The sequence below is a fragment of the Ursus americanus genome, chromosome 18 (genome assembly GCF_024610735.1).
Source record: "Ursus americanus isolate L20-20 chromosome 18, mUrsAme1.1.p, whole genome shotgun sequence".
NCBI lineage: Eukaryota > Metazoa > Chordata > Mammalia > Carnivora > Ursidae > Ursus > Ursus americanus.
In genome coordinates this window covers 44,368,319-44,384,082 of record NC_142144.1, presented here as the reverse complement: position 1 = coordinate 44,384,082, position 15,764 = coordinate 44,368,319, and the positions used below count along the sequence as shown (strand labels likewise).

At 39.5% G+C, this 15,764-nt stretch overlaps 1 protein-coding gene across 6 annotated transcripts in view; it reads right to left on the bottom strand.

Annotated features, from left to right (window-relative positions):
• The window catches only part of ELAVL2 (ELAV like RNA binding protein 2), a 134,538-nt gene that overhangs the window by 3,374 nt on the left and 115,400 nt on the right, over nt 1-15,764 (bottom strand). For 4 of the 6 annotated variants that reach the window (XM_087869610.1, XM_087869608.1, XM_045780497.2 and 1 more), the window contains exons 4-6: nt 11,654-11,807; nt 7,922-8,147; nt 185-223 (exon numbers count right to left, since the gene is read on the bottom strand). In XM_087869610.1, coding sequence (XP_087725736.1) covers nt 185-223; nt 7,922-8,147; nt 11,654-11,807 — 419 coding nt within the window. The remainder of the gene's footprint in view (nt 1-184; nt 224-7,921; nt 8,148-11,653; nt 11,808-15,764) is intronic. The other 2 variants (XM_045780498.2, XM_087869609.1) reach the window with 1 other exon arrangement.

Here is a 15,764-nt window from a genome sequence, read left to right as displayed (position 1 = left end):
GACCAGGTGGCATCCAGTGGTATGAAAATATTCAAATCAACCGTGCTTCAAAAAGCAACTTTTCATTAGGTTGCACATGCAAAAGAAAACTGAACACAAACTCATGAAGGGTGTCACTCCCCAAATCAAAGAAACTAATCAATTATGGGAAGGGATTATGAGTATCATGAACCTCTATCATTACCTCTTTACTCCATAAGCCATATTGAGCAGATTGTCCAACCTGCAAAACATACATTTAGCAAACTTCAGTTTTTAATTTTCCCCTTAATGCGCAAGAAAGCGGGTTTGTTACTGCCGTCTTCCAAGGGGAGATTTATGTTAATTCTATGTGAAGTCTCAAAACTCTGGGTCTTTTCTTTTCCTGAAAGAACGGGTACCCACTGCCCTAAGACACTAGTTCTTCCAATGGATACAGTTTATCCCTACGGTGATCAGAGCCATAGAGGAGAAATGTAAGTGGTCATTTGAGGAAACCATTCAGAGAGGAAATGTGGAGGCTCCGCCGCAGTTCCTCTGCGGGCTCTCACCTATTACCAGGTAAATTCGAAGTGCTCCACATGCACCGCCATGTACTTTATACTACTGTTAAGAAAAAGAAAAAGGAGGAGGAGGCGGAGGAAGTGGAGGAGGAGGAGCAGGGAGGAAGAAAACAGGCCTCGAATGGAGTCGCCTGTGCTGAGCCCCAAGTCAGCAAACCAAGATTTAATAGCTAATCTAATAGTAGGTTCAAGAATACAGATTTCAACCAGTCAAGCTGGAATTACCTCGTCAGTTCTAGTGAGGTACTTTGCCTGAAAAGACCCTCACCCTTCCCCCAAAGGAAGGTGACCTTGCCTGAAACAATCCACTCTTTGTTAGAAATGTCCCTTTTCCTGATCCCTTCTGCCTATTAAAGCCTTCCATTTTGTACAGCTCCTTGGAGCTCCTTTCTGTTTGCTAGGTGAAATGCTGCCTGATTCACAAATTGTAGAATAAAGCCAATTTGATGTTCAAATTTACTCAGCTGAATTTTGTTTTTTAACTTTTAGTTTTATAACTCCATTGACTCCTGTGTTTACCAAGGCACACCGATTAAGTGACTTGCCAAAGACCACAGGGCTAGTAAACAGTGACACCAATATTCCATAAATTTCCCTTCAACCTCTCAACTCTGAAAGACTTTCATTTCTTACAATATGGTGTATTACAGGTAGAAAGAACCTTACAGACAGTATCAGCTCAATCTGCCATTTCTCCATATGCTCAACTAAGGGGCAGAGGAAGACGGCCGACTCATTGCTTCAGTGAGCAACAGGGCAAAGAGTTCAGACCCCGAGACTGATGTTTATTCTGACTGTGCTACGGAAGTGTAGCTCTCGTCAAGGTCTCAGAAGCCAGGTAGAAACAAACCAACCGATGTGAACTTCTCTTAAAAATTTTAAAACAATGTAGTTGGAGGTGGGTAGGTCCTCTTTAAAACTCTCCAGCCTTTTCTCCTATTTCAAAGATTAAGTTGATTTTATAATACTTGATTCTTCTTGTTTTGTCAGTTTCAAAGAGACCATTCTGATGTTCCAAATTTCCATAATGTGTACCAATTAATTACACATATTTAGAGGAGCTGGGCCTAGCTTATGGTAGACAGAACCACCCTCAACTGCCACAATGTTCAACACTTTCCAAGTGAGACCCTGAGGCAGGGGGAACAATTTCTTTAACACCTATGAAAGGTAAGTCTGAAAAATGCCTCAATGTTATTGTCTAACCTGTGGCCTCAAATGAAGCTAGGGCACACATGAGAAAGCAATCGCTTCTAGTTTTCTAAAAGCCAAAAAACATCTCTTTCTGGTCTTTTAGAATTGGAAAAAGAATCTTCACACATTCCTGTCCACAATCACTTCTGGGCATTTTGTGTGTTTTGTAAAAATGGAAAGAAACAACTGAGCTGATGTAATGCAAAGCACAAGGAAACAGAACCAATCACAATGACAATGGAACCTCATCTGTGTGTGTGTGTCTTGCCCCAACACCCTCTCAGAAGCAGGGACATGCTCATTCCCCATTGTGCCACTAAGCATAAAGCACAGGCCTGGGTCACTGCAGGTTTACAATAACTATCTCTTGACAAATAAAGCAGTACGTTTACAAATACTATCCTTAACTACTTAATCCAGAATGTAAAGTATCAGGAGGGCTGGCTGGGGAGCCTGTTTGCACATGCAAGGAGAAAGCACATGTGTGGAAAAGTACACAGGTGGGAGGGCTTGGTTTTCTGCAGAGGCAGTTAAGTCAAAGACGTCATGCCTTTATAAGCCAAAAGAAAGGCCACAAACACCAGAAATAAAGATGCGTACAACTTAGTATCACCAACCATAAAGTAATCTGATACAGATAATTTCATACAATTACTGGAATGATCAATAAAGAATGCACTTGGCATAGGATACCTGTAGAAAACAATGGCAATTGAAGTCTCCTTCCAAAGTGCTGAAGGGCCCAGACACAGAGACACCTTATCGATTCACTCTAAATAGAGTTATACCATCTCTGCCCAAGTAGGGAGTGTCACACTTTGCCCCCATCAGCTTACTATACCAACCGGAAGTCCAGAGATGAAATCTCCTAAGTTTTCAGTATTTTCAAGACAGGATGGAAACCAAAACTGCCCCAGGAGTGAATTACATGTGTTAGGGAGAGACGTCTCATTCACCATTCTCTACTCAAGGATCCTCCAGGCAGGAGGCCTAGGACTTTTACAGTAGGATCTCTGAGGACCCCTCTCGGTGGGCCTCCCATGTGCCCCACTTACGAAATCCTACGATACACCGTGATCCTGACCACTGATTTCTTCCCTCAGTACCACTTTCAGAAAAAATTCAGTCTTTTGGAACTTAAGCCAAGTTGTCTGTCTAAACCCCCACCCTGCCACCACCATCTCCTTCCTCCCTTCCTCCTCTCTCCCACATCCCCCATTAACAAGGAGAGCAAGGAGGAGCATAGGACCTAAGAAACAGGACCTAGGCAGGGCCGAGAACTCCAGCCTGCATGCAGTTGGACCGAGCGGTTTTCCCTGCTCTCTTGGCGCCACACACTGTTTCTCATGGGAGCTGGAAGAAAGCAGTCGGTGCTCCACATGGGCACTATGCACCCCAAATCTGGTAGCAGCTGGAAAACTGTAAACTAAGCATCTTCTCTCGTAATTGCCTAGTTTACAGTTCACTCAGACATAGGACCACTATTACTCTCCAGAATTATACACCTTTGCTGGGTGTGTCCAGAGCTCGAGGACAGCCACCTTTTCCATGCGGGCGTTTAAAAATAGAAGCTAATATTTAATGGAGACCAAGTTAGTAGTCTCCAGAATAATCCAGGCCGGGGGGTGGGGATGACGATGTACTATAGCGTGGCAAGAGAAGAGTCCATTAAAAAGATACTTTTAACTTTAAAAACATTCTTTACTCAAATTTAATGGATGCACTACTCCCAGTACCCTCACTCCGTCCATATGCATTGCTTACTTTCCCGAGGGAAGACTGAGCAGTCCTCAAGGGACAGTGACACTCTTCCCCAGTTCTGTAGCTTGGATATAATCCACTTTACAAATAACACATTAAGTGGATCTGGAGGATTAGAAAGGGAAACCTAGCTTTAATTAAAATAACCCTCCAAGAAGAGGTAGCTTCACAAAGATTTCTATAAAAATCATCCTCATCAGAGTCAGGATGACTCCAGTAAAAGAAGCCCAAGTAAACAAAAACAGGGAGAGCTGCTATTTCTGATTATTTCTCCTCTTCCTAGTACAAAGTCCACTATGAGGTTAGACACGAAATAATCCAACATGAAGTTCAAAATTACCAAGATAATTTTATGAATCTTACTTTACCAATATAGGATTTATTAAGATACTGGCTAAATGAAAAGTCAATCAGCATGATAATAAGCAAGAAATTTAATATATTGTTTCTTTCATCTTTATCTGTATTTTCTATGATTAGGGTTTATGAGTTCATGAATGTAATAGCACCAGCCCATGTTCATATAACTTATGAAAATATATATACTGGGGATATGTGTACAAACATTTTTCTCTCAATAGGAATACAACTCAGACTAAGCGATATTTTGAATAGAACCAAAAATCAGGTAAAGCATTCCCATTTCAAAGTTAGAGATCTACAAAAAGAAAACACCTACTTAGTTTCCAAGAAATTGAGCTGACAGACTATGGGGAGGCCCACATGCAAGTAGAAAGGGAAATGTGAAGTCAATTTAAAGTCAGAAATAAAAATATAGAGATTCCTAATGGGAAAGAAAGTGCAACTCTGAACTCTACAAATAATGGTTCTCAAAATCTCTCCAAAGCACTGGCCAAGATGTGCTTTGAAGTTAAACCACAAGATCATCAACTTACCCCCTTACCCTATTAGATGGTGTCATCTATCCTCTAACAGAAAAAAAAAAAAAAAAAAAAATTATTCAGGACTGATATCAGTTTCTTCCAAGGGGAAATTATGATAGTAGCAACCAGCACATGCCTTCAACGCAACACAAGCATGGATTTAAAGGGCTCCTTTAAAAATGCATGAAGGCTTACAGAAGCAGGCACACAGGCCATTAGACTAGATCACATTCAATAAAATTAAAGCTGCTCCACAAGAAGAGAGATGAAAAATTTGGCGGAAAGCTTAATTCTGACACTGTGTCCCAAAAATATACTTAAGAGGCTTGAATTACACTATCCACCCAAATAAATAAGGATGGTTTTATTTTGAAAACTGTAGTCAATTAAGTAAGCATATTAGATCAACAGTGCTCATGTTAAAATAATTCTCTATTCGTATGGGTTGACTGAGTCATAAACTTCACAAGCCCACTTTTAAACTTAACCCTTATTGCATGGGTTTGACAATTTTTTTTACCTTAAAAGATATGGTGCATTTCATGAATATTAAAAATATCCTTGACTATTATTACAATACTTATAACTTATATTCTCCAATCTCTTTCAACTCCCAAGGTACTATGACAACATAAAAAAACAGTGAGAAATGTTCTAAGTGTCTGCTGGAAGGTGACAAACTGAAGGCTAAGAGCATTAGGACACAGATGTTAAGGACAAAATATTTCTGTAATGATCTAGACTTGAATGAGGGAAGAGTAAAATACCAACAAAACAAGCAAGTCCTTAATTCAACGGTCTTTATGAAGAGAAAGAAGATTCAACTTTAATTTAACGGGGGTAGGGGGGTGGAGAGGGGAATAAAGGTAATGACAACCAAGTTTTTAAAGTATTAAAAGCAACCAAACATACATCAGGTTAAACCTGAACTCTAGGAATAAAGGCTCCCAATTTCTTCTAACATGGCGTCTAGACCAAGCACTTTCACTGAGCTCAAAGACTAGTTCATTACTTACTATCTACGCAGAGCTTATGAAAGGAAGGAACAGAGGGCCATAGAGACGAGAAAGTCAGGAATTTGAAAGGACAATAAAAATCTCCATTTTCTGAAACCCTGGTTCCCTTACAACAGACAATTCTTACTCCCGTTTTCAGGATTTCTTTTCCTAGAAGTGAAAGAAAGGAAGAATTTCAACTTAATAACATATGGAACAAAAGGGTAACAGCAAAGGATGGGCAGAAAGATATTTAGAAAGATAATAAATTTGACCATCAGAACACTCTGGAAAGCCTTCCCAACCCACAAGGAAGAAGCACAGAGCATGCAGGGAGTGGGCTGGGTGGGGCTGTGTGCAAACCCAGCAGTTACCAGCCTCATCCGCAAGTCTTCTGCACGCCTCGCCATTTCAATGATGAGGCGTCCCCCTGCAGATCCTGCCACCTCAGACCTCTGGTCTGATCTTCCTCCTCCATCAGTCTTAACTCACAGAACACAGTCTTACTTAATAACCACCATAAAATGAAACCAGAGCTTACAATGGAAACCAGAAATAACCAACAATTTAAAACGAACACAGCTATCAACGTCAAACATTTTGTATTTTCACAGGGTTGAAATCAACCAGTAAGTCTCAAAGAACCTCCTCTATGTAGTAAGCTCAAAACTCTTTTCTAGACCGCAAAGAGCTCTGAAATTAACTAGTTAGGCTGTCCAGGAAACACTTCTAAAATTCCCTCAAGTTTGTGCAAAATGTGCAGAAACTATTATTCACTTTAAGATGCCACGCAGGAAACCTACAGGCGGAGCTTTAAAAAAACAAACAAACAACAGCTTTGTGAGATTTTTCTCCACAAAAGCAAGCATCAAGCTGCTCCAATGCATCTTTCCCCCTGCAGCCATGGCCTTGACCATCCACCACAGTCAAAGGGAGCAGTGTTTCCTGACAATGTGTTGGATTTTGTTTTTTGTTGTTGTTGTTTTTATTTTTAAAACATCGCAAAGTTTAAAGCAGAGTGTGAACACAGGCTCAATCAACTGGGTAACCCAGTCATCCAGTTTCAAATGGATCCTTTTGACAGTACCACCTCTCCTGCCAGGGCAAAAGCTATCCTAAGTAGGAACTGAACATAGTCTTCATGACAAATTTCTTTCTCACACCTCAGGTGACACAACTGAGTATTTTTGTAAAAGCAGGTATCTGACCAATTTTATCTCCACTCTTTAGCACCCTAAATACCCCAATGAAAAAATGCACGTGATTTGAGCTCAAAAACGTAACTCCTCATTAAGCTACATTTGTGATTCTATTTTTGGTAATTAACTATTCTGTCCCTGCAAGGAAAGAAAGAAAACTGATAATGCACTTGGGAATAAAAAAAAAAAAAATTAGCATGGGGTTAGATGGAATTATGGCTGCAGTATACCATATGGCCAAAAAGGATATTGAAAAATGTTCTGGGAAAAAAACTGGGTGGCTTTGCTTAAGAAACCGTTAAGTTCTTTGTGCTGTGTTTATGTCTTAAAGCCACTGTTCTCACATGCAGATTAGAGATGTTTTTAAAATGACTCTTGATTTGATTGTTACCTCAGGTTTAAATTAAAACTCGAAAAATCGAAATATTTATGCTTGTCTACAAGACAGAATGTCTTCTTTGGGATGAGGATGCATAGTCATTCTACGGACTATACAGGGGTCTGAAAACTACCACCCACAGGCCAAATCCACACTGCCATCTGTTTCTGTATAGCCCAGGAGTGAAGAATGTTTTTTTCATTTTTAAAGAGCTGTTTAAAAAAAGGATCTATATGCTGCAGAGACCATGACCCCCAAAGCCTAAAATATTTACTATCCAGCCCTTTACGGAGGAGGTTTGCCAACCCCTAAAATACAAGAAATAACAATTTTTAAAAGGGGAGAGGGATCCATTTGTAGAAACTTGATGTCTTCACACGGGTTATATCTCCATAGTGGTGTACATGTTATAAAACAAAGTAACTGAAAGAGCTTGACCTAAAAGATGAAATATGAGAATAAAATCTTACCAAGAAAAAAAAAAAAAAAACTAGAAAGGGGAAATCAGAAGCACTGGAAACAGAAAGAACCCGGGACTCCGTAGGTGAGGGTTCCTCAAACTCACACTACTGATGTTTGGGGTGAGACGATTTGCTTCTGTCGGGGGCTACCCTGTGCACTGTAGGATGTTCGGCACCCCTGACCTCGACCCAGGAGACGCCAGGAGCACCCGCACCCAAGTTATACCCATATAAATGTCTCCAGATGCTGCCAAATGTCTCGAGGGGCAAAATTACTCTCCAGTTGAGACTGACTGCTATAGCTTATTGTCCTTTTTTGTTACCACCTTCAATATTAGCAAAAGACACTATATACCAAATAGGTTTTCTCTGTGCCTATAAGAAAAAGAAAGAAAACACCACCAACAACAGTAAGAACAAACCAGAATCCTGTCAACAAAAGTACTGCAGAGTGAACCAGAGAGTTCTGAGTGAAGTAGCTGGGCTAAGAACCAGACCAGACTTACCTAAAACGCTGTGCCTGCTGAGCTAGTGGTCCTGGATACCTTCTGTTTGGAGACTGGTACAGCTGGGAAAGGATGGCCTGATTGGTTTTTTGGCTTGGATTATTAGCAAACTTTACAGTGATTGGCTCTGTGGCACCAGGAGGTTTCTGGCCATTTAGGCCTTTGATAGCTTCTTCTGCCTCAATCCGCTTGTCAAATCGAATAAACCCTACACCCCTTGATATGCCTATTGGTAGATTGGGGGAAAGATTTGGGAAAGAGGGAGCGGAAGGAGAAGGGAGGGAGAGAAGAAAGGATAAATTAATTTTTCCTTCTCAAAAACATGTTTTCACCCACATATAACATCTGCCACAAAATCACAGGAGGAGGAAAGTTTTACCTTACCTTAGTAGCAATTCAGTCTAGAATCACAATTTTGTATTTCTTTTTTAATGCATGAAGTCATCTATACAATCTGAATACCCATTATTACATGCCGACCAATAAGCCCAAACAGAAAGCATGCAAATATGTATGGGTTCTCCCTACCTGCCACCTTCTCTCTCCCCCATCTACTCCCCTGCCTTTAGTAATGTCAATGACAGGATGCCTGATTTCTATTTCTCAAATAACGGTACTAGATAATGAAGGGCACAGTAGCTTCCTTTCTTGTAATGAGGAGAACAAAACCAGGCATTTGCAAAAAATGCTAAAAAGCTATGCTAAAAATACATCACAGTGGTTGAAAGATATTTCAGCTAAATTTTTAAATAATAAAGTTCTACTTAATAATATTACATAGGATACTGATCCGCTAAGAAAAATGAATGAAGAGGCTTTTCTGGTTCCCTGAAACTGCCCCCACTGATTTTAACTAGCTATACTTTATGAGAGAAACAATATTATTATGGAGAAAAAGGGATAAAAGAGGACCTACATTTTTAAAATAAAGAAAAAAGAAATAAAGCCTCAAAGCTTTCTGGCTCTAGCAGTATTACTCCTATGGAAATGTCATTCTCTGTCTCATGCTCTCCCCACTCTGAGAGACAAGAATTGGAAAGCAGAGGGTTGGCCAAATACCCGTCCAGCTTTTGAAAAATGGCCGAGAAAAACCCAACCCATTCCATTTAATTAGCTTAAATGGGCTACTTGACGTGGCCATAGCTGGCCATCCGGACATAAACAGTTGTAGGGAAACACTTTCTTGGCAAGCAAATCGGTACTAGCTGTACCAGCTTGGGACTACTAGGTAGAAAAGTCTAGATGATTCAGAGTATGTCAATGAGGAAGAGAACGAGAGGTTACTGAGAAAGATAGGCTGAGAAAATGTACTAGACCATCATGATTTGTAGGAACTTTAAAAAGGAATGAAGTTCTACTTGCTTTGTAATTATCACTGTGTAAGTTCAAGGGCTTAGAATTTTATTCTAAGGTGGAGAAGCATTTCTTCCATATACACTTATCTCAGCCCATACCACTTTTCCTTTCCTATTTAAGTTATATCAGTTGTACATTATTACCACCTGATGGCTGAATAACAAAATTGCAGGGTTTTCTTTTCCATTTCAGGTAAAGTGAATAATTTCACCTTGGAAGTCCTAAGTATAAAGATTAGAAATAAAATGGTGAAATGACAATAAACATATTCTTTTAGTTATCCACTAACATGAAGAATTAATAACCCCTAGAGCTTAAATGTTCCATGAGGAAAGCATTAGATTAGCAATGCAACAGCCTCCACAAAGACTGAGTCACCTAAACATGAAGTCCTCTAACTTGAGCATGCATCAGAATAACCCAAAGCGGGGCGCCTGGCTGGCTCAATCCGTTCAGCATCTGACTCTTAGTTTCGGCTCAGGTCAAGATCTCATGGGTCGTGAGATGGAGCCCAAAGTCTGGCTTGGAGCTCAGTGGGGAGTATCCTTGAGATTCTTTCCCTCTGCCTCTCCACCCACTTGTGAGTGCACGCTCTTGCATGCCCTCTCTCTCCCTCTCTCTGAAATAAATAAATCTTAGAGGAAAAAAAAAAAAAAGGAAACAAAGAATAACCCAAAGCCTTGGTACAATGCCCAGCTTCAGAGTTAAAGAGATGGGCTTTCTGTATCAGAAGTGAAATCTACTCCCGACTCATCAAGTGCTCATTAAAAATGATGAATTAAAAATGCGTGAATGATCCGAAACAAAAAAGGGCAATTCTGTTGCTTTAAGCAAATTTATCTGGATTGCTAGACCTGGATTTCTTCTATTTAAATGACTAGCAGTCTGTGTTATATAGCAGACTGACAGAATGTACAAGGAAGATTAGAAAACACAGCTATGATGTAAAGACCGTATTTTTTTATGTTCCTTTCCTAGACTTTTCTTCATATAGCAAAACCTATCGGCCCTTCTGCCAAGCATGTATATGAGGTAGATAGCTCTCTACCCAGAACTCTGAAGGATGATGCTCCTTATGTATGAGGCCGATTAACCGCACAGGGAAGCAGAACATGGGCTGCTTCTGTTCAAACTCAGATCTTCACTTCAAGAATTAAAAACTTGGCCTGATTTTATTCTGTAGTTAATCTATGGCCTTTTTCTTTCTTTTTTTTTTTTTAAAGATTAGAACAGAAATGAATGATATAGAAACTAAAAAGACAATAAGTAGAACAGATCAATGAAAACCAGGAGCTGCTTCTTTGAAAAGATCAGCAAAACTGATAAACCTCTAGCCAGATACATCAATATAAAGAAGAGAGTGGACTCAAAATCAGAAATGAAAGAGGAAAAATAACAGACCTACAGAAATACAAAGGATTATGAGAGATTATCCACTGCTTCCTTCAGAAAGAAAACAGACATTGTAATACATGAGGATGCATCTCCTCTGGTATTAGAAGAGAGAGAGGGAAAGGGGAAAGGAAACAGGGAAAGTGAGAGGAAAGAAAAGGAAGAAACACAAAGAAAACTAAAGAGGAAAATCTATGTTTTCCTCAAAACCCACAAAATCTTAATGGGACTGCTTGACCATATGGCACTACAGTTAATTTCCCCCTCCTTACCATGTTTCTCTGTTTTCGGTATGTTTTTAAAAAGAGTAAGCATTGTTTTTATAACTGAAAATTATTAATTTATTCTTAAAACCCATAATTAAATCTATATTGCTAACTTTTTTTTAAAAGCCTTGGCAGAAGAGCTCCCTTACAAAAGTTTTAATAAACCTATTAGTCTTCTCATTTCAGTTTGGTCAAAAGTTATACCAGGTATAAAATAAATTTCTAACATTCAAAATGTCAAACTCTTACACATGCCCATCTAACACAGCATGGACCTAGAAACCAGCCTGAACAGCTGGTGTGGACACAGTGTCATCCTCCCTTAGAGAACTAGGTACACACTGCTGTGTTAAACTATGCTTTTCACAAAAAACAAGACTATTTATCAGGAGGAGTACTTTATGAGGAGGATAGGGGCTTTTTTCACGCAGCAGCTTGGAAATGAGGATTATATCATCTACAAATTTATTACATGCCATAAAACAGACTTCGAACCTGCCCCTTCGGGATGGAAATGACTCAAGCTCGCTCACTCCACTCCACAATCTATTTTTATCCATGCATATTTATGAACAATTCCAGCAGAAAATTGCATTTTCTAGGCAACATACACCTTTGATGTGTTCCAGAGGCAAGATTGCTGTACGGAAAGGCAGAATATTTCACAATCTGCCACTCGGAAAGTGTAAAAGAGTGTCTAGAGCAGCTGCCTACTTACCAGTGACCTGGTCAACAAGAATACGAGAAGTAATGATGCGTCCATATTGTGAAAAAAGCTGCTCCAACTCCTTCTGGGTCATTGTTTTCGGAAGTCCGCTGACGTACAAATTCGCGTCTCTGATAGAAGCTGAACTTGGGCGAGCATAGGAAACCTAGGAAAGGAAAATGAAATTAAGCATCTATGCACACTCAGTTACCTCCTTCAGAAACTCAAAGACTGTCTAAAGTTAGTCAGCAGCTCTTCCATACGGAGCACGTAACAAACAATGAAGTTAAAGCAAGTCTGGCAAAGACAGTTTTACTCATTTCTGGAGAAATGCTCAACAAAGGGGAAATGCCACTCCACTATGGGGAAGAAAAGAGAATATTTATCCCTAGGTTTGCAGGTTTTCAAAACAAATGGCATAGTACAGTAGTACTCATGGTAATAAGTTGTCCTCAGTGGGGCCAAACCCCTAAACTAGGAAGGTAGGCTCAATCGAATAATGAAGCTTAAGGACTCCAAATTCATCCAACACATTTCTGTGACCTGTTTTTGAGCCTCTCCCATCTCTACAGCTGGTGGCACAAAGTTTCTAAAAAGTCATACTATTATCAGTAAGTATGCCTTTTTGATTCACCGCCAAAATAACTTTCTAACAACCCTAAACTCCCAGAAATTTAAGTATGTGAATGAGCTATATCCCTTGTTATTCTTTGCTTATTGTCTTCTTGTCCACAAGTCTCCGTAACATTGATTTTCCAAAATGTCTTAAGTCCCTTTATTGGCTCTACCTACCATTTTATGTATCCTTTCAAAAAGCTTCCTCTAAGATATAGTATTCATAATTCTAGAAGGATGGAAGACAAAATAAGTCTGTCTGTATTTATTTGTAATCAACATTCTTCACGTAAGCTCCATGCTCTAAGGAACATCTCTCTCTCTTATCCTGGTTATCCTCGATATCTTGGCATGTGGTAGATGCTTGAATATTTGCTGAGTAAAACCCATCTAATACCCCACTGATCCTGTGGGTCCACAGTGGCTTGCTAGACCACAGGATTTAAGGGACAGTTCATGCAGTCATCAAGAGCTTGCCCAAATTATAATCGATGGCTCTTTGCTTACAACTATCTCTGCCAATTTTCGGATAGCTCTAAGTCCCATGTGCTAGTCCTGACCACATTCCCTCTGGTTTAATTCTGAGCTTTCCTGGACTGTCTAACTGCAAAAACTCCACAATATACCACCCCCCATCTTTCATATCATTCATAAAAATGGCCAGTGGGTCTAACTCAGATGGATTTGTTCAGGTACCATCACAAGATAACTTCTGCTTGCTACTTTTATCTATTAGTATCCACCTTTAATCTAGTCCATTGTTCATTACAAAAACAACAGAGAAACTATCTTTTCAATTTAAACAAGCTTCTGGTATTTTCAGATATTTTCTACATGGTTTAAATTATGTCCAGTGTTATCACCTTTTTATTTTTGGCTTTTCAGGGGAAAAAAAAAAAAAGTGCCAGGTTTTATTCTACTTTATAAAAGTCTTGCTATCTTTCATCCCTCCCCCACTAGTGTTAACATTTAATATTCTTACCCTTTATTCAACAAATTTGCTCATTAACAAGTAAAAATACACCTGTTGGTCCACAGACTATATCTGAAGTCAAGTGAGCACTGACCTGTCCTAGGAGCACAAGGAATCTGGAATAGTGGTAGAGAGAAGATAGGTAACTATTCACATGTGCTCTTTCTCTACGCCTAAACACTTAAGAAGAATGAAGATTGGGGAACTTAAATGTAAGTGAAAAGTAAGAAATGAAGGAAAATTCCAAGTGATCACCAAAATAATTCAAGTGGAATGTAGTTCTGGGACTGCTATGAACTGAAAAACAAAACAAATGAACTACATATGCACTTAGTGATGTGAAAAAATGAATACCCAATTTCTTCTCTAAAGCACAATCCTCAATTACCCGGTAAGCTAAAAATCCCACCACTTAAACTCTTGCTTTGAGCGCAGGGAGCTCTCAGCAAGTCAGCTGTTAGTCTTCTCTGGATCACGTGACTGAAGTGTTCCCTTTAGGAAGCACCACTTCCCACGACCAACAGAGTAAGCATCTGTACATTCTCAAACTTGGGAGGCTCCCTTCCAGGGGCTGATGAAGCAGGCCTTGGAGGCAGGCAGCCACTCCAGGAGCTCAAGCAAGGCGTTTGGTAGTGTAATGTAGTTACAGGGGACAGCTCTCTAACCAGCATGCCTGGGTTCAAAACTACATGCAATTCACTGAAGGCTCTGTGAACTTGCATAAATTATGCAAGTCTATTACCACATAAATGTGTACCTTCTTTGTATGGTTATTAGGAATAATTAATAAAATAATTTCTAATCTACATAAAATTCTTAGCACAGAACCTAAAAACCTGGGTGAATATAAATATTATTTACCTCTACATGCATCTGAGAATATACATAAAGACACAGACCATTAAAAGTGAGAGTAACCTGAGACCATTACTGTGTTCCAGAATAATTTACTCATGCAGTGACATTTACTGCTCTGTGCATTTCAGAGGAGTGTGGGTGGAGTGTTTTAAAAGTTATCCTAAAATATATTTAGGAAAACCGGTTTATATTTAGTGCTTATATAAAAGCTTTGAAAACATACTTGGGTCAGTTATGTTATCTGCTTTTTTTTTCCCCCTTCAATGTCTGGTCTTAAGTTCACATTGTTTCTTTAATTCTCAGCCTGTACTGACAATATTTTATTTTCTGTATTCTTGATGCTCTAGCATTTGGGGCCTTGATCCTGGAGAGACTGACCCTCCCAGGAATAGCTACTTATTGGGAGATAGTAAATGACTCTCCTCTGAGCATGCTTTTGATATGTAAACAACAAATCCAGAGTCTACACCCATAACTCTTCTGTCAAATTCTCACATACCAACCCTATTTCCCCCGGTCCTAACCCCAGGGCAGAATCCTGAAAACAACCCCTACCCCCTACAGGCTAGAACCCTCTACTGCCTGGCCCTTAACTTCCCACTAGGAACTCAAAAAAACAAAACAAAACAAAACAAAACAAAACAAAAAAAAAACCAAACAAGCCCTGGGCCATGCCCTGCCCTCCTCTCTGCCTCCTGACCATCCTGATGCTTCCCCACGTGGCCCTACGTGTCATGTGGCACCCCTCCCCCCGTTTCTAAAGATATGTAACTATAAACTTCTTTCATAATAATTTCCATGTCTGCATGTCCTACCATACCTGATTAAAACAAATCCTGGGTATGTTTTTAGAATGCAGCCACATTAAAAGGGCTCCAAGAACCAATAATAAGCCTCCTCAAGAGTATTTTTCAGTAACTTTTTCAGGAACTGGTTCCCATCACCACAGGCAGGACAGAGGTGACTATACTGCATACAAACTCACGGTAGTAACAAATAATATTTCCATTTAATTTACACTTAGGGACTTAACGAAACTTCACCATGCACAAAGCATTTTCAAACAGTGTTTTGTTTGTGGTAGGTAAGGCACATATTAGTATTTTATAGCTGGGCAAATAGGTAGCGACAAGGTAAATAACATGCCTAATGTTACATACCACCGGATTCAAACTCTGATCTTCTGACCCCATGTCCTTGTATCCTTGTCCAGTTTTCTTTGTACAATTTACACTACAGTAACTTTTGTTCTAAAAGTTTGGAAAAATTAAATGAATCTTGGTTGTTTCTTACACACACACACACACACACACAGTGAAACTGAGCTAAGAAGAAAAGAGGATGACACTAGAAAATATAGTTAAGCCAAAGTTATTTTATTTCATTTTCCATTAATATTTCTAAAAAGTAACTTCTCCCAAGAATGACTGGTCACTAATGGAGACTCATTGCAGAAACTGCACATGATAATTAGAATTTTTAAATTAGTTTTATTACTTTCTAATTCTTAGAATGAATTAAATGAGCAATGTATCTCCCTCTACCCCTCCCTCATCCACTTCCAAGAAATAAAAATGTAAGGCAGGGCAGCCATCCCTCTCCCAGACCAAGGGGTCACGTCTCAACATCCTCCCTTCCGAGACAAGCAAAATATTTCTTCTTCTTCTTCTTGCATCT